General features: G+C 45.0%; 3 protein-coding genes and 1 non-coding gene across 4 annotated transcripts; 2 read left to right on the top strand and 2 right to left on the bottom strand.

Annotated features, from left to right (window-relative positions):
- Positions 1 to 903: 903 nt before the first annotated feature.
- Positions 904 to 2536, top strand: LOC136764754 (protein RD3). The gene is made up of 4 exons (XM_066719063.1): positions 904 to 967; positions 1301 to 1361; positions 1639 to 1946; positions 2059 to 2536. Exons 3-4 carry the CDS (start codon positions 1639 to 1641, stop codon positions 2393 to 2395), a joined length of 645 nt encoding a protein of 214 aa, XP_066575160.1. The 5' UTR covers positions 904 to 967; positions 1301 to 1361; the 3' UTR covers positions 2396 to 2536.
- stx5a (syntaxin 5A) lies at positions 2534 to 14271 on the bottom strand. The gene is made up of 11 exons (XM_066719062.1): positions 14160 to 14271; positions 12240 to 12477; positions 12014 to 12084; positions 11803 to 11858; positions 7707 to 7777; positions 7450 to 7566; positions 7088 to 7144; positions 6885 to 6966; positions 5066 to 5175; positions 4799 to 4920; positions 2534 to 4696 (listed from the first exon to the last, which is right to left on the bottom strand). The coding sequence occupies exons 2-11, from the start codon at positions 12456 to 12458 to the stop codon at positions 4537 to 4539; spliced, it is 1065 nt and encodes a 354-aa protein (XP_066575159.1). The 5' UTR covers positions 12459 to 12477; positions 14160 to 14271; the 3' UTR covers positions 2534 to 4536.
- Positions 14272 to 15434: 1163 nt separating this feature from the next.
- LOC136765147 (U2 spliceosomal RNA) lies at positions 15435 to 15625 on the top strand. The gene has a single exon (XR_010821349.1). It is a non-coding gene; the product is annotated as a U2 spliceosomal RNA (small nuclear RNA).
- A 181-nt stretch (positions 15626 to 15806) lies between these two features.
- Positions 15807 to 21892, bottom strand: nudt22 (nudix (nucleoside diphosphate linked moiety X)-type motif 22). Its single transcript, XM_066719061.1, has 7 exons — positions 21831 to 21892; positions 21021 to 21204; positions 20262 to 20889; positions 19906 to 20013; positions 19683 to 19780; positions 19483 to 19576; positions 15807 to 16033 (listed from the first exon to the last, which is right to left on the bottom strand). Exons 2-7 carry the CDS (start codon positions 21104 to 21106, stop codon positions 15926 to 15928), a joined length of 1122 nt encoding a protein of 373 aa, XP_066575158.1. The 5' UTR covers positions 21107 to 21204; positions 21831 to 21892; the 3' UTR covers positions 15807 to 15925.
- Positions 21893 to 26330: the final 4438 nt, after the last annotated feature.

Genomic DNA, 26330 nt, shown 5'->3' with positions numbered 1-26330 from the left:
AGCATAGTGTGTTACCAATTGTTTTCTTGGTGACTATGGTCCCAGCTGCCTTGAGATCATTAACACGATCCTCCCGTGTAGTTCTGGGCTGATTCCTCACCGTTCTCATGATCATTGAAACTCCACGAGGTGAGATCTTGCATGGAGCCCCAGAGTGAGGGAGACTGACAGTTATTTTGTGTTTCTTCCATTTGCGAATAATCGCACCAACTGTTGTCACCTTCTCACCAAGCTGCTTGGCGATGGTCTTGTAGCCCATTCCAGCCTTGTGTAGGTCTACAATCTTGTCCCTGACATCCTTGGACAGCTCTTTGGTCTTGGCCATGGTGGAGAGTTTGGAATCTGATTGATTGATTGCTTCTGTGGACAGGTGTCTTTTATACAGGTAACGAGCTGAGATTAGGAGCACTCTCTTTAAGAGAGTGCTCCTAATCTCAGCTCGTTACCTGTATAAAAGACACCTGGGAGCCAGAAATCTTGCTGATTGATAGGGGATCAAATACTTATTTCACTCATTAACATGCGATTCAATTTATAACTTTTTTTAAATGCGTTTTTCTGGATTGTTTTGTTGTTATTCTGTCTCTCACTGTTAAAATACACCTACCATTAAAATTATAGACTGATCATTTCTTTGTCAGTGGGCAAACGTACAAAATCAGCAGGGGATCAAATACTTTTTTCCCTCACTGTATGTGTATCGAGAGGATGCTTCTCACATGGAGACTGGCTGCAGACCCTGCTGTGCTGTACTGTAGCTCTCTAGGAACAGGGCTGGAGACTTCTAGTGTCAGAACACATGATTTAATCAAGCCTCAAAACACGCACACACACACACACTCGCACGTTGTCCAGGCAGTGGCTGTGCTGGGAAGTGCTGAGCTGGGGATCTTGGCCTCTGTATTAATAGCGGATTACTGCTGTATCCCTCAGTCTGCCTCTCCCATCTCCAGACAGCCTTCCCCCGGTGAGTGCTCCTGCCCCAGCCTCTGCCCCCAGTGAGTCCGCTGCCCCTGCTACTGCTGCTGCTGCTGCTGCTGCTGCTGTAACTGCTACAGATCCTCCCTGCTCCTGTTGCTGCCTGACGCCACTGCCCACCCTGTGATGGCTGCTGCTGACAGTGTGACTGTTGTGAATACGGACACAGACCCGACACTGTGAGCGACTGGGGCCGAGGCTGGGACTGCCCGGCTGGACTGGGACTGTTAGTGTTGCTGCTACGGACTGTACCGCTACTAATACTGGTATTATTGTTACTACTATGCAACTAATAGTAATGTTACTACTGTTACTACTGCAGCCAATAGAGGTGTCCTTCTTTGGTAATTCCACTGCTCCACTGCTACTACAGCATTGCTGAGGTAAGTAACTGCCTCTTTCTCTCTCTCTCTGTGCATGTGTGAGGTGTGCAGCATGTGCAGCCTTTGTACTACAGGTGTACAGCGTGTACAGTCTGTGCTCCAGGTGTGCAGTGTGTAAAGTCTGAGTACTCCAGGTGTGCAGTGTGTATAGTATGTATACTCCAGGTGTTCAGTGTGTATAGTATATATACTCCAGGTGTGCAGTATGAACATCTAACCGACTCTCTCTCATTAGTTTTGGACAATATTAACTCCTTCTCTCCCTCCCCCTTCTCAGATGTTCCCCTGGGCGATGCTCTCCTCCCTGGCCGACTCCACCCCGCCCCCGCTGGCCCCCCGCGCCCCGGAGGAGATGGTGCGCGAGACGTTGATGCTGGAGCTGAGCTCTCTGCTGAAGCACTGCGAGCGGCTGGGCCAGGAGAAGGCACTGGAGAGGCACCGGTGCCGCCGCCGCTCCAGTGTGGACTATTCCTGGCTGGCCTCGCCCCCCCGCCTGGCCTACCAGCTGTCCCCCGGCGAGCTGCTGGAGCTGGAAGAGCTGTGCGGCCGGATCCCCCCCCCGCAGTGCGGCCCCGTCATCCTCAGGTACAGGAGCAGATTGTAGACAGAAAATCAGAGAGAAACCGAGACAGAAAGAGATACAGAGAGAGCGACAGAGACAGACAGAGGTGTCGATGTCTCCCCCCTCTCCCCTCAGGTTCAGGAAGCTGGTGACCGAGTTCGAGCCAGAGGTGCAGGAGGTGTCGCGGCTCTTCCGCTCTGTGCTGCGGGACTCGCTGGAGGAGGAGGAGGAGGAGGGGGGGCATGAGCGCAGCCAGTGGGACAAGCGGCGCAGCCAGAGCCTGTCCCTCGTCTCCTTCCGCTCCCGGCTGCGCATCAACCCCTTCAAGAGCGGCGGCGCCGGCACGCTGGCTGAGGACCCACTGTGGGGCGATGAGGAGGAGGCGGGGCCTGGCCCAGTGGGTGGGGCCAGGAGGGTGAGGAGCATGCCCGAGATCATGCCCACTGAGGCCCGGGCACCGCCCAGCTGCTGAGCCAGGAGAGATCTATTTTTATTTTTTATTTTTAAACATGTACATATGAATGTAGCCACTGGCCCAGTGACACGTCCCACTAGCCCCTGAGCACAAGCACAGAGAAACCAAGAACAATAAAGACACACACTCTGCTCAGAATCTCGAAATCTCGTCTCTTTTATTAGTTGCTTCTTCGGTTTATTCTTGTTTATACAGTGAAGAGGAAGGCAGTGACAGAACGGTCTATTTACAGTGGAACAGGTTGGGGGGGTAGAGGGAGGAAAGGAGGGGAGGGGAGGGAGACAGAAGAAGTGGGAGGAGGAGGAAAGGGGGCTATTCTCACATGTCCAGAGTCCAGTGGTGTTTAATCAATTAATTGCAGGGGCTGAATTGACACAGAGGGCACAGAGAACAGGTAAAGAAAAAAGCAAGATGAGGACAAGAGGACACTCCTCCACTATTTCCTCTCTCCCCCTTTCTATCTTTTTTCTTTTTTTAAAGAGCGGGAATGTCATTCAGAATAACGACGATAAAATAAATAATTAAATTAAAAATAAATTAAAAAAAAAGTGAGGGGGTGGGGGAGTTGTTTGTACATAAAAATACCTCAGGCACTGAAAATATGCTTCATTAAGGAGGGGTTGGGGGTCAGCTCGAGGAGTTCAGTCCTGGTGGGGGGTCTCTGGTGTCCAGGCCTGAGGGGTTCTAACTGAGCACAGTGGGTCTCAGTGTCAGATAAGCCTGTTTATTCCAGGTGTGAATCAGGTGGACTCTGCTGGAGCCTGACCACCCTTCGAACCCTGGAGCAGCCCCACCAGGGTGGGGCGGGGGAGGAGAGAGAGAAAGAGTGCAGTAGTTTAATTTTAACTCCGCCACCTCCCCTCCCTCTTCACAAGAACATAAAATTCAGTTCTCTCAGAAACGCATACTGCAAGAATCCAACCACCTGTGAGAGCCTTAATTGCTTGATTGACACTCCATTGCTTAATTGGCTCTTAATTGCTTAACTGGCCCTGCCCTTTGAGGATTTACACAGATTAAGCCCACAAGACCTGCCAGCAGAGTGTGGCGGGGGACACTGTTCTTAGTTTTGAGAAGACCTCTACAGTACAATAGAAAACAACTGACAAACAGTTATGACTATTACAATTATCATCATCATCGTTGTCGCGTTGCTCATTAATCCTTCGTCAGTGATCAGCCAGTCTGTCAAGATTCAGTTTTCTCCATCATATCAGACCTCCCCTCCCCCAACCTCTCAAACTCAGCAGTGTGTGGCAAGAGAGGGACCAGCCAGTGGCGTCTCACTCTCTGCTGCTGCTGCTCTGTGCTCCAGGCAGGGACTCGCCCTGACTTAACCCAACTACTGTGTTGAACTCGTCTGAACTGGGCTAGTGGGGCTCTAGATGGACAATCCTGTATGGAGAAACACCAATCACATATTGCCATAGAAAGGCCACCACGGTATTCATAATAATTACAACAATAATAGTAATATTATAATAATTATAATAAATCCTCATAATATGGGTTAAAATAGATCAAGATAATGCATTTGTGGGTTATTTTGTTTTTATACAAATGTAGGACTCAAATAGTTTGCTCTTGCCGGAGAGGACAGGGTCTACTTCACCCCCCCCCCCCCCCGTCTTGAGATCGTCACAGTAAAGCTCACTGGGGATTTGACACTTTGACACCGTGACCAGTCTGTCTCCCACCCTCCCTGTACTGTGATCACTACAACAAGTCTCTGCATATTTTTACTACAGCACAGTAGGGTCTGCTGCCCTTCTCCTGCAGAGACACAGTCCAGTCCAGTGTCACCACATCTCTCTCTCCTGCCTGTGTCACTCACAAGCTCGTCAGGAGTAATTACAGGCCTTAATTAGGCCCATTACACAGCTGCATTAACTTATTAGCCCCAGTCCAGTGTTTTCAAGTTTCTATTCCAATCTAACTGTCAAAGACTATTACATTTAGTAAGCAAGTATAGCTTACTTAACTGAGCTCTGTCCTGTGTCTGTCCAGGACCAGAGCTGCAGACCCTGCTGAACTGGACTGTGAATACCATCGATTCCCCTTACAGTACACAGGCCTTCTCACCCAAACCAATGACGCCACCAGCCCCTGCACCAATCCCCCTCCCACTCCCCCCCGCCTCAGGCCAGGAACACAACGAACACGATAAAGAAGATGATGAGGATGAGGAAGATCTTGACCATCAGCCAGCGGTTGGAGGTGACGGACTGGAAGTACTTGAGGATCTCCGAGTGAGCAGCTTCCACATTGAGCTGGGTGTCCTCCACGTTGCCATCGATCCTGAGGGGAGAGGAGGGGAGAGGCTATACATGTCAATTCCACTGAACAGAGAGAAACAGAGATGCACTCGGACACACTACCCCCATCCCCTCACCCCCTCACCTCTGAATCGTCTCCTCCTGCTCTTTCACCATGTGCGCCAGCTGCTGGAAGATGGAACCCAGCTCTACGATGGTGGACTCGATGTTCTGCATGGTGTCGGCGCGGCTCTGGATGTACGAGTCCTGCGCAGCCAGACACAGAGACAGAACCAGTCAATACAGCCCAGCCCAGCCTGACACAAAGACCAGTGCATACAGCCTAGTTCCCACCATTAATACAGACACAACTGCACATTTCAATGCAAGAGCTCCCCCTCGCCTCCCACACCTGCTCGTCCAGGAGCTGCAACTGCTGGCTGGCTTGGGGGTCTCGGGCGTCCATGTCGATGGAGACGTCAGCTGACCTGCGAGTCTCGTCCTGCATCAGCACTGAGCTGCCTGAGAGAGAGAGAGGGGAGAGTAATTATATGGTTATATGGGGAATTAGATACCTTGTTTCCACTAGCCACGTTTAGCTGCACCTCAGCGTGCCCTTGCCGTGCCAGGGGGTTTCCATTAGGGCTCAGCTGCACCTCTGCCTGTGCCCGAACTAGTTTCAGGCGGCACAGTTTCGTATATCGCATCGGCTGAGTCCCAAACTGGTCCGGGTCAGTACTGTGACGTCCTGACGCAGCGCGTCTGCATTCCGAGATTGTAACTACAGTAATGGTGGCTGCTCTCGATGCGGTAGAAACTTTTCCAAAGAAGAAATGTTTGTTTACCTTGGAAAAACAGTTTATCTGGAGGAGTTATTAATGCACAATGGAAAAGTGCCACACAGGATTCATTGCTTGGCACAGAAAGACATTTAAGAATGTTAGAAAAGATCACGAAAATCCTGCCGGAGAAAGGACTGCATCGGACTGCAATACAATGTGCCGTGACGAAATACCATTCCTTTTTTTGTTATAAATACACGCAAACATGAAATATTCATCCCGGATTTAAATTAAATGTCCCTATGTCTTGTAAATTCTCTCTAAATTATTTAAATGGCACGTTTTTAGCTTCCCCCTGTTTACACTATCTTAAAACAATTAAAATGTTTAAAACCGAGGCTAATTTTTATGTGATCAAACGCATGAAGAATCGTATATTTTAATTATATTTGTAATCCCTCATTATCCCTATAACTATATGTTAATGGTAATCCAAATATAGACACTTTACCGACTGCAGAAATACAAACCTTACAACCTCACAAAACTTAGCGATTAATACAACTGATCCAATCATTACGGTGTCAAAGCTGTTTTTTTAAAGGAATCCCATTCTCAATAAAAGCTGATGCTGTGATGTTATGGATGTGACTTTTATTTTGCAACATTGATAAAGCCGAGAAAACACGTTGACACTGAATTTGGGGAAAACTTTTCCAGTAAGTATGGATGCCGGAGTGCTGTAGTCGTGTTTATATACACATGTATGAGTTTTGCTTAAGAAACTGGCTGTGACTGTCATACTCTATATTTCATGATATACAGACATGTAGTGGCTACACCGGACAGATTTAAACCCAGGCGCACTGTATTTAATAATGCAATGCAATTCATTCTCCCACAATATCTAGGCTATTTAAATTAAGCTATATTGTCAATGTTAATCGGATCATGATACAGGGAGAAGCAACACGGTTATTTACGATGCGCTGGTAAACAAAATAAACTAAATTCAATTTTAAGTGATGTCATTTGTTTTATATATTGTTTCAATGTGTCCCGGTTTGTACTTTTGAATATCTTGTATAACTTGTACTGTAAGACTGTGTTAAATATCGTAAAAAACATTTCAGCCCAAAGTTTATTGCACTTCAATGTTAGCGGTATTTCAGGCTCCAGTTTAAAACAATAAATTCCAGAGTGCCGAGTGTCCAGGATCCGTTTTGACCTTTTGTGTCTCTCAGTCACTTCCTAGGGCAGCTGTAGCTGTAGAGTGGAAACACTGCTGTGCACAGTGTAGATGCACAGTTACAGCCTGGCCACATGGAGGTGCAGCTGAACATGGCCAGTGGAAACGGGGTATAAGTATATATACAGAAGTGAAGAGAGAGAGAGAGAGAGAGATAGCTGGAGACGTGGGGGACAGACAGACGGGGAACAGTGTCTCACTGAAGTTGCTGCTGTGGAGGGGGGAGGAGGAGACAGGCGCCTGGGAGAACTGCTCTCGGCGGCTGCGCTGCTGCTTCAGATTCTGCAGAAGGACGGACAGAAGGAAAGACAGATCAATGAATCCATCCAATCAATCAATCGAACAGCACAGCTCCACCTCCTATCCCCTCACCCCTGACCCCCGGCAGCCCCGGTGTCCGTACCTCTGTTCGCACCTCCAGCACTGACTTAAAGTCATTAGACATGGACGCCAGTTTGGACTGCAGAGAAAGAAGAAAAAAAGATGAGTATTGATTTCTCCAGTGTGCCCTCTGACCTCTACCCTGCCTCTCAGTGTCACCTGGCAGGGAGAGCCTTGTAAATATTCAAATAGAAAAAGTAAATGCCAAAATCAATAAGATTTCCTACAAACCCCCTTTGGCTGCTTTAATTCTTCACCTTTGACACCTAACCCCCTTGAGTTGACATCTTACAGCTTAAAACAGGGTAAGATATTACATATATATATTAAAAATACATATTATGGGGCACACGAATAAGCCCCCCGTGACCTTTGCCCTCTAACCTGCAGCGAGACGACGATGGTGTTGGAATGTGTCTGGATGTGGCGGCCACTCTGGTTGCCACGGGAACGGACCACTTCCTGCAGCTGAGCGATCTGTTTATTGAGACTGTTGATGTCCTGGAGACAGTGAGGGAGGAGGGACGAAATAAGAACAAGAACAAATGTATTTCTTCAGACTGACAGTGAGAGACCGAGCGAGACAGAGACACACAGAGATGTAGAGACAGACAGACACGCATGCAGAGACAGGTCCTGACCTGTTTGATGATGTAGGTCAGCTCCTCAATCTCAACTGCCTTGTCATCAAACAGGGACTTCCGCTTGGCAACTGAGAGAGAGAGAGAATTAGCAGTAGAATTCAAGGGTGGAAAGTAACGAATTACAACTACCCTTGTTCCTGTAATTGAGTAGCTTTTTTGTGTACTTGTACTTTTTAAGCATTTTTCAAATTTGGTTTTACTTTTACTTAAGTATGTTTTGAGATATGTATTGTACTTCGCTACTTACAAAAAGGCATTCGTTACAGAGTACAAATTTTTTAGGCTGCCATTGAAAACAATGTGGATGACAGACAAATAGACCAATAAATGAAGGAGCAATAGATTCAAATGTCAAGCATTCTGCCCACAACACTCAACAGGCCAATCACACTGCGATTCGTGATCGAAGATCAATCGAAATGAGCGTTTCATTTCGACCAATTTAAAGACAGGGTCGTGATTTATTTATTTACTTGGCTTTGCCAAAACAATATTAATTCAAGTATCAAAAAAAATCTAAACGACAGCAGACTCTCTCGGCATGTGTGTATTTCTCCCGCTTATCGATTCTTCTATGTCACTAAATATTTGAATTAAATGCCTATGGCGTTTCAGCTGTGAACTCCTCAAATGTAATAAGTTATAAACGCTTCCTTCTTCAACCGCTGAACCTGCAGTTTACGCGGTAGGATATACTGAATACAATATAGCCGACAATCTGGGCTTTGTAATAAAAAATAGTCGTTGTGAAATTTATAATTGTGTTGATTCCTGAAACATTATTTTCTACAAGTGATATAAATACAATAGTCATTATTTTATTTGCACCTGCTATAGCTCATCTGCCTGCCCTGTGATCGGCTCAGCAAATTTCTATCTTTCCTTCGGAATTCAATTTTGATCTTGTTGCAAACATAGGTCTCTGGATCAATGCTTTGATCAGTCACCTGTTTGATGCTAATTATTTTTATATTATAGGGCACTGTAGTGTTGCAGAGCACATTTACTGCATTGATGTAAACAGCTGAAATACTAAAGACGGAGCCATTTCAAAGCGCTTTAATGTTTATAATACTATAGGCTGTCATATTTCAGTTTTATGCTATTATAACTAGTTTTATAATTGTACACGTCTTCTAAGATATGTGCATACCGATTTATATAATTTATTGTGTAAAGTTTGTTGTATTATTTTTATGTGTATGTATATGCGCACATTTTGATACATAATTGAAGAATGGCAGCTGATCTAGCTTGTCTGCCTGTCCTGATCAGATCAGCACGTTTCTAACGTTCCTTGGAATTCAATCATGACAACTCCAGAAAAACCGTTCATGCAAAACTACTTGAAGTCCATTAAATTGTGTTTCATAAGCCCTTACTGTTAATTTACTGTTAATACGGTTACATTTTTATCAAAAAAGGTTATTCATTTGAAGACTGAAGAAAAATAACTATAATCGAAAATTGAACCGAATTGAAAATTGGAATCGTTACACCCCTATTAGTGAGCAAACATTTGAAGAGCTTCGTGGCAAAATGTGATAATTAAGCCAATTCCACACGATTCAGGTTCTTGCTATGGATATACTCCTAGACGGTACCCTTTTCACATAGTATACACAGTTTAATCTAAAACGAGTTATGTCTTGTAATCCCATGCGACATTTGACCTTCCTGATTTATATCAAAACCCAATATAACCATGTTCAATGTAGCACTGATATCTGAAATGGCAAATGTTCACACATCATTCACCAATGTTGACGAAATATCAGACAATATCACACATTACAAACCTGTACTTAATAGAAATCTGCTGGTTGTAAAGAGATGAAGGGCAAAATGGAATGTCCATTGAAAATGGGGGAATGCCCATAGACTACAATGGGAGAAACAGAAGGGTGGTCTATATCTCCAAATCCCACACAGGATTCCTAAAATCCTAAATAAGCTTTCATTAAAATAATCTCATATAAAACATAAAAGTGGAATGACATGGAATGACAGGCCTGGAATATTGAAAACGCACTGAAAACAGCACAAATGGGTTTGACTGCCTATATCTCCAAATCTTAGACTGTGATTTTAGTGTGTGTGTGTATATATATAATATTCTGTCATCTACATTTATGTACACTGCAAGTTCAACCTTATCTGAAAAAAATACTTAAATGGGCAACTATGTAAAATAATGTGATATCTTGAAATAATAGTAAATCACCCTTAATAAAGTGTCTACATAGAAATATTAATTATAAAGAATAAGCAATTAACAGCAATAAAGACATCAGCATTATGATAATTGAAAAATGTATTTGCTTTGCATATTTCAGAATTATATTGTTAATCAATTTCTTCACAGTAATTTACATTCAAGAAGTAATTTCTATTTTATTCCCTTCTAATATTAAAGCAATAGGTTTTATAACATCAAATATGAAGTATTGTGAAATTTTCTGCAGTAGATAAGGTTGGTTTAGTTTTGAAAGTAAACGAACCAATCAAATGAGAGAGGCATGGTTCTCTGTTGTCAATGCAGGAAGTGTATCATGGAGCTGTCTTTCAACAAACCATACAACGTCCAAAGTATTTCATTTGTGAGCCTGCTTGTAAATCAATGTGTGTGTCTGTGTGTGTGTGTGAAAACAACCCTATTGTTTTTAGTGTGTTTTCAGTGTTCCAGGCCTGTCATCCCATGGAAATCAGCCATCATTCCACTTTTATTTTTTAAATTAGGTTATTTTAAAGAAAGTGTATTCAGGATTTTAGAATCCCAGTCTAGGATTTGGAATTATAGGCAGTCAAACCCATTTGTGCCGTTTTCAGTGCGTTTTCAATATTCCAGGCCTGTCTTTCCATAGAAAGCAGCTGTCATTCCATGTCATTCCACTTTTATGTTTTATATGAGGTTATTTTAAAGAAAGCTTATTTAGGATTTTAGGAATCCTGGGTGGGATTTGGAGATATAGACTGCCATTCCGTTTTCCCCATTGTAGTCTATGGGCATTCCATTCCTGTCCTGACCAGTGATGTTCCCCACAATAAACTAACAAACTAATATCAACATGTCTTTGTGTTCTAGGTAAGTTGGTATTGTGATTTTATTTGTATTTATTTATCAGCTACAGCCATTTAGAAAGAATAATAACACAAACCTTTTAATCAATAGAACCATTACTTTGTTACACATATTCAATCATGCCCAGAGTGCAGAGATGTGTGTGTTAGTGTTTGCTTGGAGATCATGCGACAAGGCTTTATTAGAATTAACTATGTAACTTTTACTCCAAGTACTTTTTAAATTAGCTACTTTTTACATTTACTGGAGTAGTTTTTTATACCAGTTCTTTTACAAGAAGTAAGTACAATTACCAATAGCAGTACCAGTACGGTTACTACAGGGCACAAAATCAACCAAAATTTTTAGGAACCATATGGCTCCTGAATATATACATTTTTAATTGTATTTCGGATTAGCCAGACCAAATTTCTAGGGGCCATCCAGGTCCTGATTTTATATTTGCCAAACCAATTTAATGACTATGTCATGCATGCCTTGAAATTAGTAGAGTCTCTTTTTACAATGTGAGGTGCTATTTGGAATAATTACTAGTGTAAAGGGTCAAATCCCAGAAAATAAAAACATGTAACAAAATAGTTTGATCACAGTTTAGAGTGTAAAACAAGTGTAAACACTGGGAAATAAAATGATTGGCATGTCTGGAATGATTTGTACTGGTATGTGTTTACACATTTTCAAATTACCGAAAGGATTTTCAAACTGTGTAAAAGTAATTTAACGTCTCTGCGAGATTCAAGCCCAGGACTCCCAACACAAAATCAGCAAAGGTACCAACCAGGTTTCCAAACACGGCTTTAGCATAGCTACAATTACACAATTCATTTTTGATACTGCAACACAAGTGAGTCCAGTGGATTGGCAACAGCTGTATCCTGCATTTAGAAAAATGGCCGCACCCATAGAAACTTGAAGTGTTACTAGTAGTAGTGCCAGGACAGTAAGCAGTACCAATACAGTTACTAGTAGCAGTACCAGTGTCCAGTGAGCAATACAGTGAGCAGTACTTACGTATTGTGAGTTTTTCTAGTTTGGCAAAAGTGTTGCTCAAGTCTTTCCCAATCCTCCTGCAGAACAGAGAGAGAGATGAATCAGAGAACAATAATAAACAATTAACTATTGTTTTATTGACCATAATGATAATAGCAGTAATAACATTAATCGTGACAAGTATATCAATGATGATAATAGTTAATAAGGGCAGTATTGCAATGGGACTCACTTTGCCATGACAGTGAACTCACTGCGCTGCTTGACTGCACTGAGGATCGGCTTGTTGGTCTGAACCCCATTCTGAAACAGCAGGGAGAGGGAGAGAGATTAAACTTTGAAGCTTCTCACTTCATGTCAGCTCAAGCCCACTCAGCCTCTTCTTAGTATTGCAATTTTTGTAATCTCTCTCTACACCCCCACATATCTCCCAGTCTCTTCCCCCCTTCCCTCTCTACCTGTCGTCCCTGTAGTGATTTGCAGGCCGAGAGGAACTCGTGGGTCCGATCGCGGCCGGACATATTGCCGTCGTAGAGGGCGATGGGCGGTGGGGGAGCAGCGGTGGCTGCGTCTGTGCAGGAGAGGGGAGCTGCGCAGGTCTGTGTCTGCGTGAGCGACGGTCCCAGGTAAACGCCCTGCTCGGTGCTTCTAGAGCCGTGTCGACGTCGCGCGTTCATCAGGCCGCACACTCATCACCTGGGGACACACAGATGAGCACAGAGACACACACAGGTGAGAGAGAGAGAGACAGAGAGACACACAGGAGAGAGAGACGGGGAGAGAGGCACACACACAGGAGAGAGAGAGAGAGAGAGTGAGTGAGACGGGGAGAGAGGCGCACACACAGGAGAGAGAGAGAGACGGGGGAGAGAGAGAGAGAGAGAGAGAGAGAGTGAGATGGGGAGAGAGGCACACACACAGGAGAGAGAGAGAGAGAGACGGGGGAGAGGCGCACCCACAGGAGAGAGAGAGAGACGGGGGAGAGGCGCACACACACAGGAGAGAGAGAGAGAGTGAGATGGGGAGAGAGGCACACACACAGGAGAGAGAGAGAGAGAGACGGGGGAGAGGCGCACCCACAGGAGAGAGAGAGAGACGGGGGAGAGGCGCACACACACAGGAGAGAGAGAGAGTGAGATGGGGAGAGAGGCACACACACAGGAGAGAGAGAGAGAGCCGGGGGGGAGAGAGAGAGAGAGAGAGTGAGATGGGGAGAGAGGCGCACACACAGGAGAGAGAGAGAGAGACACACAGACACAGAGACACACAGGTGAACACACACACACACACACACACACACAAATGACTGGCAACTTCACACGACTAACTACACTTCTGTACTGCTGTCTCCAGCTACTGCAAATGTACAACAGCTGCCATCTGAACACGGCTTTTTGACTTATACTTCTTCTAGATCGTCCGAAAAAGATGAAAATTATTGATTTTCCCGGCGTTCAAAAGATGTGTCCGACTGACCTACTGGCTTATGTAACTGATCTGTCAATACGACGTCAAGTGTGTTGTCGTGTCACCCTCCGGATCCGTCAGCGGGCTGGACATTAGTGATTTAATTCAGACTGGGAGCAACGATTATAAATAATTCACCGAACAACATTAGCTAAGGAGGGTTTATTATTATAATTGTTGTTGTTGTGATGGTTCTCTTAATATGCTGTATTAAAATGTAGTGTCGCAGACTAGTTAGTTCCGAGGTCGCATTTTAATTGTTTCGCTTCAGTAATTTCAGTTTCAGTCGAAAAACATGAAAAAATAAAAAACGACACTTCCAACTAAGCACCAGAGTAACCCCTACCGACCCGCCCCCCGTCCAGAGCCGATTGGGCCCGTCAGCTGCCCATCACAGCCTCCTCCATTGAATTCTGCTCCGCTACTGGCTCGATCGGATCAAACCCCGCCCCCGGACTCCTGCGGCGGATTCTGTTGGCAGTCGCCCAGGTCACTCTCCTGCACCCGCCCCTCCTCTCCTGACACACGATTGGAAAGACCGACTGCCACTCAGGGCACACGCTCGCTTCCGATTGGCCGTGCGGCGCGTCAACAAAAACTTCAGAGTTCTACGGAGAATTAGCGAAGAGTCGCGTCTAAATACTGTAATTCAGTTTGCGGGAAAACGCGGTTATAAGCCCCCCTGACACGGGCCGGGCCGACACCAGGGCGAACACACACACGGCCCCGGCTCTCAACCCACCCGGTCCCTCTCTCTCCCCGTCCCTTTAAAGCGGAGGCAGCTTCTGGAATTAAACAAATAAATAAAGACTCGATACAACACAACCGGGCGACATTCGGTTTTGTTTTTCCCCTTTCGGGCGGCTCGTCCCCCGCGGTCGTGGGCCGGGAGTCGGGGCCCCGTTTCTTACCGGTATCTGTGTTTTTATTCTCTCCCTCCTTCGCCGCCTCAGCGTCTCTCTCGTTCTCTCGCTCTGTGGGGTTTCAATCCGGGTCACTTCCCGGACGCTGACATCACAGCGCCACGTCTACCAACAGGCCGTGCGTGCCCCTCTGCGTTCTGTGCTGACGTCATCGCGTCGCGGTGCGCAAACCGAGTGGTAAATAACAGTCATCAGCGTGCTACGGTCTGATGCTGCTTATTGACGCTATTACTAATAATGATAATGAATGGCTCAGATCCATTTCACATTGTTCTTCTTAATAATACAATAATAATCATGATTATACAGTGGAAATAGGCCTAACACACAAACAAAAAATGATCCACATTATTGAGAAGTTATTTGTTGCACGATATTGCGCTTACCGCGATTTCCCGTTGCGGTCCTAAAACCGAGTATTCATTCCCGTTATAATACTAATATTTATACTACTAATAATGCGTTGTTATTATCTTGTAGCAGGTGAGGGTCGGGGCAATAATATAATATGGTAAAATATTGTGAAATTAAATGAGTATAGACGGGGCTTTAGTACCGATGATGATTATTATTAATAATGATAATCATATTTTTTAACTTCCTGATTAATAACAAATTAGTAGTAGTTAATTTTGTTTAATTAGTATTACTATGAGCTGCAGGAGCGCAGTAAAATGCACGAAACCAGCAGTAACACGTCAGACTCGGTCTCTGTCTCTGCCCGTCATTGTAGTGTCTGATGTGTCTCTTCCTTAATGGCATCACGCATTAAATTGATTAATTGATTAATTGGTTGATTGTGGAATTGCTGGCGCCCTCGTGCTGGCGGTCAGGCCGGACCCGCGGAGGCAGGCAGGGGAAAGAGACGAGTTGTGGGATTCACAAGTGTGTGTTATTTTATAAAGTGGCGGGGAAAACTGATATGGCAAAAAAAAAAAAAAAAAACTAGTTTGCCAGCCAAGCCTGCAGTTTGCGGACTGTGCACGGAGGGGCAGGAGAGTCTCACAGCAGCATGTGTGTTCAGAAGGGCGTCTCGTTTATTCAAACGCTATACTAATGCATGCTGGGGAATTATTCTAGTTGTACAGTTTTACCTGTGAAATGTGCTTCTGTATTATCGGTCAGACCCCTCCTTCCTTAGTATCGTGTGAGCTGTGCTGTGTCTGTGACCCCCCTGGCCGTGTGACAGTGAGAATGGGACCCCCCACCCTGAGGCGCTCCCCTGTGTCCTGCAGGGCCCCCTCACAGCGCGCTGCTGTCGGTATCGCTTCTCGGCCTTTTGGCTAAGATCAAGTGTAGTATCTGTTCTTATCAGTTTAATATCTGATACGTCCCCTATATGGGGACCATATATTAAATTGATTTTTGGCGCAGGGAGATGGGATAGGGGCTTGCTCCGCCCACTCCACGCATCGGCCTGGTATTGCAGTGTCTCCAGGAACGGTGCACCCCCCGGGGAACGAGCTGGTTTAACGACAGACTGAAGTCACTAACGTTTGCAAGTGAACAATATACTAGAAGTATATGTTTAGTTTCCATTTCTTATCCTAGGTTTTGCTAGTGGAGATGGGTCTTTCTTCCTGCATTTTATTCTTTATAATGCTCCCACACATCCAAATAAAACATAGTCACACACTCCATTACAGGTTTTATTATTGCTCCAAAATGCATAAAAAGAAAATGTGGTGCTGTATCAAAACTCCACAAGCTCTGTCCGCTCACAGCAGCTGCAGTGTGCGCCACCGGCTCCGCCCTCAGCCCTCCTTGTCCGGCTGAACCAGTCTGTACAGCAGCACGGCTCCCTTGGCTGAGGGGCACAGCTCGGGCCACAAGGGGGAGCTCTCATCCAGCTGCAACACCTCCTGCAGCGCACAGATACACCGCGATTTCAAAAAGCAGCAGAAAAAGACAAATTCAACACAGTAAATCATACAAATAACACATTCAAATGGTTTGATGAATGTAAATCCACAAGGACAACATCCAGACAGCCGATTTATGCCTGGAATACTGTGAAACACTCAGACAAACACACATCAATTAACATCTCAGTGAAATTTAGTCAATCCAAATATTTTGGGGGAAACCAGGATCAACCAGAACTCATCAAATAAGGAAGAAGTGTCTCACTATCCAATATGGAGACATTTTACAAAGAAGTAGAAAACAAAAAAGAAACTCAGACTTCCATCTGCAAAAAATAATAAAATCCTGTATTAAAGGCAAACCGAACCCCTAGATGCTTAAAGCTTATTTTATGTCAGTTCTCATGCATCACCCTAATTCAATATCAGGTGTCACTCGAATTTAATGTCAGGTATCAGTGTTTTTTCTGGGACTTAATTTAATAGCCAATCAAGTGCCTGAACCGTCTGTACTCTTATTTCATTGGTTATAGGGAATGTCAATCAAGCCAAGACATGTGAAAGAACCAGACAGCGGAATAGAGGCATTTTTCGGGCTGTTAGTACCATGTGAGTTATATTTAATTTTTTGTTTCTTTAAATAAAGTAATTGTTCGTTTTTTTGATTGTTTGTTTCTTAATATGTAAGAAATATATGTATCCAAGTACAGTGATGGTGTTATTTAATTCATATTGCGCGTATCCATACATACAATAGTTGCCTAATTAGGGAGTCTCCTGTGACAATAGTACTTAAGGAACACACAGTATAAAGCTTTTACATGCAATTATCAACATTGAATTCATTTTTCCATTGTATAAGAGTAAAAATATGAAATGCTTTTATCAACATTTTACCACCATTTGAAGGATACGGTTCAAATTTCAATTGAAACTCCTGTCAAATATACAGAATGTAGTCTAAATTAATAATACTAATAAAAACATAAAACATATATCTGTTAATAATTTAAACATGTATTACCAAACATATTTGTATTATAACAAAAATATCGACCATAAAATCAGCTCGGAGTGAATACAAAGTAATACAAATGACTGACATTCCCTGCAACCAATGAAATCAGAGTAAAGACGGTTCAGCCATTTGATTGGCTATTACATTAAGTCCCAGAAAAAACACTCTGATACCTGATACATAAACCGAGTGACACCTGACATTAATTTGGAGTGATGCATGAGAACTGACATAAAATAAGCATGATGCTTGATGCCAAATAAGACTGACACCATATGGGTGATATCAAATATGAGTGATAACTGAGCTAAACTAAGCGATTCGTGGCAACTGACTCGTGGATGAGTGTACAGGAGGTACTGCTTAAACTGCTCAATCTCCTCAATCTACTACTGAGAGCTGGGTATTTCCCTTAGACCTTGCACCATAATATGGAACCTTGTAACAGCCATATGTAACAGTGGAGACAAATTGGACCCCATTAACTACCAGGCAGTAACCTGGGGGGGGGTGTTTCTGCAGTATCCTGAACACCCGGATACTGGCCTTCCTTACTGAGCACAGTGTCCTGAGTAAGAGTCAGATTGGCTTCCTACCAAATTACCACACCTCTGACCATGTTTACACCCTACACACCCTCATAGACAGAAACGTGAATCAAAGTAATAAATGACAAATATTTGCCTGCTTTACAGATTTTAAAAAGGCATTTGATTCAATTTGGCACAAGGGCCTATTTCTCAAGTGTCTACAAAGTGGTGTAAAGTAAAGGGGTAAAGTATAGACAGTTCAACATCTACATCAACGAGTTGCCACAGTGCTGGAGCAGTCTGATGCCCCCAGCCTCAGCCTACATGACACTGAAGTTAAATTCCTGCTCTACGCAGGTGACGTCACTCAGCCCCCCGACAATAACATAATCAAACCAAACGCCTCTCTGTCGTTTGTGCTATGTTTGTGCCACGTTTGTGCCAGTCTGTGCCATTTAAATTAACGTTTCAGCTATTCTAATATTAAAGATATAACGAAATTCAATTATTAAATGAATCAATTCAATCAATTATTTTTGATGAAACTCCTATTGCATATGAATAACAAACACAGTAGGCTACAGTCCAAGTACTAACAGGATCAAAAAACAGGATCCAAAAACAGGATCGGATCCGGGCTCACTAGATCCGGATCTTGAAAAGGCTTTGTACGAAGCAGATCAACATCTGGCAGCACTGATCCGAGTGTCTGATCCGGGTATTGAGCAGCGCTGCGGTGACTGTGAGTCTCCTGCTAAACCAGCTGCCTAACTGCTGCTGTATGTGAACACGGCTCTACAGCTACAGTGAAAGAGTCAATAATACAACTTTCACAAAACTAATAGGATCTGGGCTCCGATTTTGATCTGCTTCGTACAAAGCCTTTTCAAGATCCGGATCTAGTGAGCCCGGATCCGATCCTGTTTTTTGATCCTGTTAGTACTAGGACTGTAGCCTACTGTGTTTGTTATTCATATGCAATAGGAGTTTCAGCAAAAATAATGTAATTATAATTTAATTTCGTTATATCTTTAATATTAGAATAGCTGAAACATTAGTTTAAACGGCACAAACCGGCACAAACGAAAGAGAGAAGTTTGGTTTGATTCTGATGTTGTGGGGGGGCTGAGTGACGTCACTCGTTTAATAAAAAATCATGAATAACTTTAAAACCATAATAGTTCTAACATTAGTTTCAACGGCACAAACATAGCACAAACGAAAGAGGTATGTTTGGGTTGATTCTGTTATTGTGGGGGGGCTGAGTGACGTCACTCGCCGAAAATCAATAAATGTTAATATCTTCAAAATCAAAGCAGCACAAACGTTTATTTTAACGGCACAAACAAATGATATGGAATTTATCGTTTGTGCTGTAAGTGGGGGGGGAACTTCACGTAGCTGAGAACCGGTGCTGTGGTCAATGGGGTCACTGTGTCTCTGTCTCAACCTCTCCTGTCTCACACTCTTCTAAACTGTGTGAAATATTTCCAAACAATGGTCAGTTGTGCTGGGAGAGGGACACACATTCCCACTGGCTACCCAATATGTGTCCACCTGTCACAGCCTGAGGGACAGTGTACGACACCATGCCTGCTGGAGGGAGGGGTGGGGGAAGGAAGGGAACCTGCTCAGTTTATATTTGGGTTGTGGGAGGGGGGACATACATGTTTGTATTTTCTGTATTGTTAATTATTGAAATATGGTTTGATTTCTGTAATGCTTTGGCAATACCAATACACTGTAGTCATGCCAATAATGCAAATTGAATTGAATTGACAGACACACAATCTTGGCACAGTGGTAAATAATCATCTAATCGTTCTTCTTGAATACAATTCCCTTCCCCCCCCCCCGCACCCTGATTGCAAGATGGTATGACCCATCAGTGAGCTCACCTCCCTGTTGATGATGATGATGTTGGTAGATTCATGGGCCTCCGGGCCCCCCTGCCAGTACAGCTCCTTCACTTTCTCAGAGCTCAGAGTGCATCTGGAGGCACAGAGCAGCCATCACTGACAGAACACACACACACACACACACACAGTCAGACAGTCAGTTAGTGCGTCAGTCAGTGTGCCAGGGGAGTGTCAGGTACCTGATGAAGAACTCTGCGCTGGGCCGGCCAGCGCTGGTGTGATTGAGAGCAATGCCCAACAGCAGCGGCTCACTGAGGTACTGCAGAGGAATATTCACCTAAACACACACACACACACACACACACACACACACACACACACAGACAAAGAGAAAAACAGGTTATTCACAAACCAACAGACACACAGACAAACATGGACAGACGGGCAGCACCCCTCTCTCACCTCATCTCTGATCTCGTTGAGGATGGACGAGAACAGCTCCTTCAGCACCCCCTCCTCACTGAGCTGCTCCAGGGTCACACTGTCCTCCCCGACCCCCGGCACTACCACCTGAGAGAGGGAGAGAGATGTATTATTATGTATTCATTCCATTGTTTTAATATGTTTAATTTATACATTTTATTTGTATTTACTTGTTTTTAATGTATCGTCTGTATCTTACATGCTTTGGCAATACCAAAGACAAAGATCATACCAATAAAGCTCAACTTTATTTTGAATTTGAGAGAGGCCCCGAGATTGAGAGAGAGAAGCAGAGAGAGAATCTGAATTTTGAATTTCACAGTGCTCCCACTCACCGTTGGCTCTGGATGTCCCCCTGGGATGTCGATGAGTCCTGCCGCCTCCCCCACCCGCTGACTGCGCCGCAGGAAGACCACGCCTCCGTCACCCGTGATGACCACCCCCCCCACGCCCAGCGGCTGGGCCAGCAGAGCCAGGGGGTCCCCGTACTGTGCCTGCCCCCGCGCCCGCAGCCCCCTGGCCCCCTCCGACCAGTTGGTGCCCAGGAAGTCACGGTAGCAGGTCAGCCCCAGACACAGAGTCAAAACTGCCCCCTCCTTCTCATCCTCCTCTGTCTCTCCTCCTCCCTCTCTGTCCTGCTCTCTCTCCCTGTGCCCCTCTCTCCTCCCCTCTCGCTCCCCCTCTCCTTGTCTCATACTCTCGCTCACTCCCTCTCCCGCTCCTCCTTCTACCCATCCCTTGAATACCTCCTCCACCTTCTTCCCCTCGTCTATCTGCCCCTCTCCTCCTCTCCTTCTCTCCCCTTCCCCCCCTCCCTCTCTCCCTCTCTCTCTGTGCATGCGCAGCGTTGCGGAGTGCAGGCGGAATTTGGCCCCGTTGAAGAGCCATGGCTGCTGGGAGACACGGTCAGTCCAGAGAGACGCAATCCTAGATTCCAGCTCTGGCTCCTTGCACCGGTTATACCTACAGGAGGCAGAGAAATGGGAGAGGAGAGAAGGAAATGGAGCGAGAGAGAGGAAAATACAGGGTATCAGCACGACTGATCAGTAGAATGCAATGGACACTAGTTATTATACACAGTGCTGGGTGCGTACCTTGGGGACAGCTCCACTCGCACCTGGCTCTGCCTCAGTCCCCTGCAGGGGGCGCAGTGGAGCAGTACTGATGCCTCCGGGTCCATGGCTCACCTCTGCTTCTTTCGCCAATACCCTTCTTCTCTGTCCACCCCTCTCTCTCTCTCTCTGCTGGTGGGAGGTGAGCAGGCGGACAGACAGCCACCTGGAAAGAGAGATAAAATCACCCTTTAACTTAAAAATGCGCTGTAAACAGAATGCGCTGGAAGCCACGTCAACCTGTTCTGGACGAGCTGTCAGAACTACTCCTGCGGCAAAAGCTGTGTTTTTTTAACATTCTGCAATATGATGACGTATGAATGTGGTTGAAATAGAAAAAGCAAATAAAAAGTTGCTTTTACTATTTTTTTAATCTACATTCGTCCAGGTTGTGATACATTTAACGTAATTGCTGTCCTGCCACAGGTGTTCCCCACCCCGAGTGAAGTCAGCTCACTTTCCTCACCCTTCCAGCAACTATGCTCTTTGGACCTCGCTAGCCTTGCATACAGGAAATCGTTGCGCCTTTTGCGTACAAATTATATATATATATATATATATATATATACACACACACATTTGTTCCTCAGTCATACGGTTGAAACTTTAATCTCAGTTATTTCAATACGTTTACACTAGTTATATAAACTGTACGTCGGTAGCTTTAATGATAACGTTATCGTATTACACTACGATATACATATAATTATACAGAGACCGGTAGGGTATTTTCATATAGACTTATTAGTAGTAGTAGTATTAGTGTAAAATACCAGACGATTTCTAACTCACCGTCGGCCCACGCTCAGTGTGAGCGAATGTATGATTCACTTCCGTAAACATCGTGGTCAGGAAGCAGGAACGAGTTTCCATTGGCCGCCCGCCTCGCCTCGCACTGGGATCCGGCTCGCTATTGGTTACATCGCTTCCAAGGGAGACTCGGTGCACTTGAGTCTGCAGTGCGCGTTTGGGCCGCCATATTGGGTGATAATACCGCTGCACCCGAACGCGTCATGTTCAAACTTGAATTTCAAGCTTCCCTGTTTTACGAAACAATGACTCCTTAATCTAGCTATGCGAAATATTGAATGATTCATTAAGGCAGGGACGCGAGTTTGAGGAAGTTAACCTGCAAACAATCGTTCATAATTATCATCATTATATTTCTTGGCAGACGCCCTTCTCCCGGGCGACTTACAATTGTTACAATATTACACAGTATTTTCACATATAATTGCCCAATAATACAGCTGGATTGTTACTGGAGCAATCTAGGTACAGTGCCTTGCTCAAGGATACAGCAGTATTGTCCCCCATACCCACCACTCCTCCACATTGCTGCTCAATCAGTAACAATATACAAAATATATACTTTCATTTTCAGTAGTTATAATTATTATTATTTTTCATCATTAATATAATTATGGTGCCATCCGTGGCCAGGCTGGAAGAACTGCTGGACGGCTTCTGCAGAGCGATGGGGGCTGCTGTCAATAAGGCCATGAGCGAGGTCTGCCTCTCCCAGGCGTGGCCTGTCAGCCAGGGCCCACCGACCATGTTCCCTGTGAAACCGGCCATCAAGGTTCTGGGCATCACGATCGACAGGACCAACATGGGCACCCGGAACTGGCAGGAAGCTTTATCAAAAGTACAAAAGAAGATCCACGGCACAAGGACCCTGACGATGACTGGTAAGGAGCTGGTCGTAAAGGCCATCCTCTTCCCTATTCTTCCCTAAGTAGGCATGAAATTGGTTACAAGAATTATATTTCGATTTGTCTGGGGGAGTAAAATGGAGAGGCTGAAACGAGTGCAGATGGTGAAGGGCACTCTGGATGGAGGCAGGGGGGTCCCGGACGTTGTGCGGCTCATTAAGGCGCAGGGGCTGCCATTTGTGGTCAAGAACATCCAGGCTGCTGGCAAGAAAGTGAGTTTCATGAACAGCTTTTACTTTGCCAGCAGCCTGAGACCACTCGGCCTCTGCGCCATGGACAACACCAGGCCGCACTCGAGGGATCCCCCGCTGTTCTACAGGGCGCTCCGAGCCTTTGCACTTGAAGTAGGCCTCCACAAAGCCTCGCTGGTCTCCTGGGACTACAAGAACAACTGTAGACAGATTAAATCTACCCAGGAGACCAGCAGAACAGAAGATTTTCCTCCCGAAACCTGCCAGAATATCTGGGCTAACACTACACACATTTGCCTCACAAATACGCAGAAAGATGTCTCCTGGATGTCTGTGAGTCGGCGTCTCCCCACTCAAGTGTTCATGTACAGAAGAGGTTTAGCCCTGTTTGACACCTGCCCCTACAAGGGCTTCCTGGGAAGGGAGACAGAGGCTCATATTTTTAAGGACTGCCCCTCCGCTTGCAGGATCTGGCTCTTGTTTTGTCCCTTCCTCCACGGGTTCGCCATACCTGTGCAGATGACCGCCCAGCAGATCCTGTATGGACCGGCCAGAGGACTGACATCTACTACTCTGAGGTGTTGGTGGCTTGTCGTCTGTGTGGTGAAACAGGCCCTGTGGGAGGGATGGAACATCTGCTTGTTCAACAAGCAGGAGCTGTACCCAAAAATCGCATGGTCCTAGTGAGAGACCACGTCAATCTGGAGATCCATCCAAGGGGCAAGGAGGAAGCCTTTAAGAACTGGAAAATCCAAGATCTGGTGGAGCTCAGAATCCCATGATGGGATGCCGCCTCTGGGGACGGATACTCCCCCTGCTGGAGCCCGAGTCCAAGTGTTTTTATTCTCTTACTGATATGATTTTTTTTTTTTAACAATTTTAATTGTTTTAATTAAATTAAGTTTTAACAAGGCACTGGTTTTATATTTGTTTTGAATGTTTGATGGTTTTGTTTTTTTATTTGTCTAATGCATTGACTGTTATTTTTCTTTTAAATGCATCAGATTGTTTTGATTCTGTTCTTCTTTTTAAATTATTCATCTGATGCATTTTCCATTAATTTTCAATGCATTCGACTGTTTGTGTTCAATTTTGTTGGTTTGGCAGTTTGCCATATACTCACAAGTCTAATTGTTTTGATTGTTTTCATGCATATGTTCATTTTGAGTTTACTTTAGGATTTTAAAAGTGTTTAATGATTTTAGAATTGGATTTCATTTTTTTTAATCAAAAGTATTAAAATCTTGAATGTTTTTTTTTTTGATGATGTAAAATACTCAAACAATAAAACGTTATTAATATAATTATCCAATGCCATTAAATTGGGATTGATCCCAGTGCCAGATCCCCCCAACTGCTGCATTACTGGCAAACACTGCAGTGCAGGGAATACAGCACATGTGAAGGTAAAAGGTGAATAAAAGCCTAAAGACCCTTCCAGCTAAGACAGCCAGACCCTGTCTGTGTGGGTGTAATTCAAATTAATTTCAAATTAAATTGAGCTTTATTGACATGACAAGTTTACACCATTGTTCCCAGAGCATTTACAGACAAACTGAAGAGAATAGGATAAATACAATAACAATGTAAAAGTTAGCTGTATGTATGCCCAGGCATTTACAGGGCTGGTGTGTTATGTTGGTGGTGGTGGTGGTGAGGAGACGTGGTTTTGTTGTTCTCTGGCCTTGTGGCAGGCTGTGATGCACAGGGGCAGGGGGGGCCTCCCTGAGTACACACAGGCCTCTCCACTACTCTTGTTTGGGCACATTCATTGTTCAGACTATTTTCTCAATGATAGGACCCCCCCCTTCTTCCCACCCAACACAACGGGCCCATTCACTGCGAGGTTTAGTTAAGCTCTCCTCCACACACTCACACACAACTCTCTCTTCTCATTCACGCCGGAGATTGGTCAGGAGATGGTTCCGCCGTCGTCCTTGGCGACCAGCTGACCTCTATTGACCCCACCCTTCTGTCTATAGGCGGGTGATGTCACTACCATGGCAACGAAAGCCGAGCTGAGAATCTGGGGGGGGGGCTGCTTTGTAAACTGCAGCCTGACTTTAAGAGCCCCCCCCCCCCCCTTTATCCCTCTCTCTTCCTCTCCCTCTCTTCTCAAATTCAAATTCAATTCAAAATTAGCTTTATTGGCATGACAAGTTGATACCAGTGTTGCCAGAGCATTTACAGATACAGTAAAGCTAATAGAATAAATACAATGACATAATACATGTAAAAAAGTTAAATAGCTTTACAGATTCTCTCTTCCTCCCTCCTCTCTCTCTCTCTGCCTCAGCACAAGACCAATGTGGACTGACTGCTGCAGAACAGCAATCCAGCCCTGGGAACATCAAGGCCTCTTCAGTCTCTCACTCACACACACCGACACACTAATAGAGGCACTGACAGACACACACACACACACTGACACACTAATAGAGGCACTGACAGACACACACACACACACACTGACAGACACACATACACAACGACACACTAATACACACACTGACACACTAATAGAGGCACTGACAGACACACACACACACACACTGACACACTAATAGAGGCACTGACAGACACACACACACACTGACAGACACACATACACACTGACACACTAATACACACACTGACACACTAATAGAGGCACTGACAGACACACACACACACTGACACACTAATAGAGGCACTGACAGACACACACACACACTGACACACTAATAGAGGCACTGACAGACACACACACACACACACTGACACACTAATAGAGGCACTGACAGACACACACACACACACACACTGAAACACTAATAGAGGCACTGACAGACACACACACACACACACTGACACACACTGACAGACACACACACACACACACAGACACACACACACACTGACACACTAATAGAGGCAATGACAGACACACACACACACTGACACACTAATAGAGGCACTGACAGACACACACACACACACACTGACACACTAATAGAGGCACTGACAGACACACACACACACACTGACACACTAATAGAGGCACTGACAGATACAACGACACACTAATACACACACTGACACACACACACACTGACACACTAATAGAGGCACTGACAGACACACACACAGACACACACTGACACACTAATAGAGGCACTGACAGACACACACACACACTGACACACACTGACACACACACACACTGACACACTAATAGAGGCACTGACAGACACACACACACACTGACACACTAATAGAGGCACTGACAGACACACACACACACTGACACACTAATAGAGGCACTGACAGACACACACACACACTGACACACTAATAGAGGCACTGACAGACACACACACACACTGACACACTAATAGAGGCACTGA

Source organism: Amia ocellicauda, chromosome 12 (assembly GCF_036373705.1).
Source record: "Amia ocellicauda isolate fAmiCal2 chromosome 12, fAmiCal2.hap1, whole genome shotgun sequence".
In the NCBI taxonomy this organism is placed as follows: domain Eukaryota; kingdom Metazoa; phylum Chordata; class Actinopteri; order Amiiformes; family Amiidae; genus Amia; species Amia ocellicauda.
This window is presented reverse-complemented; position numbering and strand designations above follow the sequence as displayed.

Coding starts and splice junctions, on each gene's coding strand:
- LOC136764754 (XM_066719063.1), top strand. CDS start 1,639: ATGTTCCCCTGGGCGATGCTCTCCTCCCTGGCCGACTCCACCCCGCCC. Junction 1,947..2,058: donor TGCGGCCCCGTCATCCTCAG/GTACAGGAGCAG, acceptor CTCTCCCCTCAG/GTTCAGGAAGCTGGTGACCG.
- stx5a (XM_066719062.1), bottom strand. CDS start 12,458: ATGAACGCGCGACGTCGACACGGCTCTAGAAGCACCGAGCAGGGCGTT. Junction 11,859..12,013: donor GAGTTCACTGTCATGGCAAA/GTGAGTCCCATT, acceptor TCTGTTCTGCAG/GAGGATTGGGAAAGACTTGA. Junction 5,176..6,884: donor CCTCCACAGCAGCAACTTCA/GTGAGACACTGT, acceptor TCTCTCTCTCAG/GCAGCTCAGTGCTGATGCAG.
- nudt22 (XM_066719061.1), bottom strand. CDS start 21,106: ATGGACCCGGAGGCATCAGTACTGCTCCACTGCGCCCCCTGCAGGGGA. Junction 20,890..21,020: donor CGAGTGGAGCTGTCCCCAAG/GTACGCACCCAG, acceptor TGCCTCCTGTAG/GTATAACCGGTGCAAGGAGC. Junction 19,577..19,682: donor AGCGCAGAGTTCTTCATCAG/GTACCTGACACT, acceptor CTGTGCCTCCAG/ATGCACTCTGAGCTCTGAGA.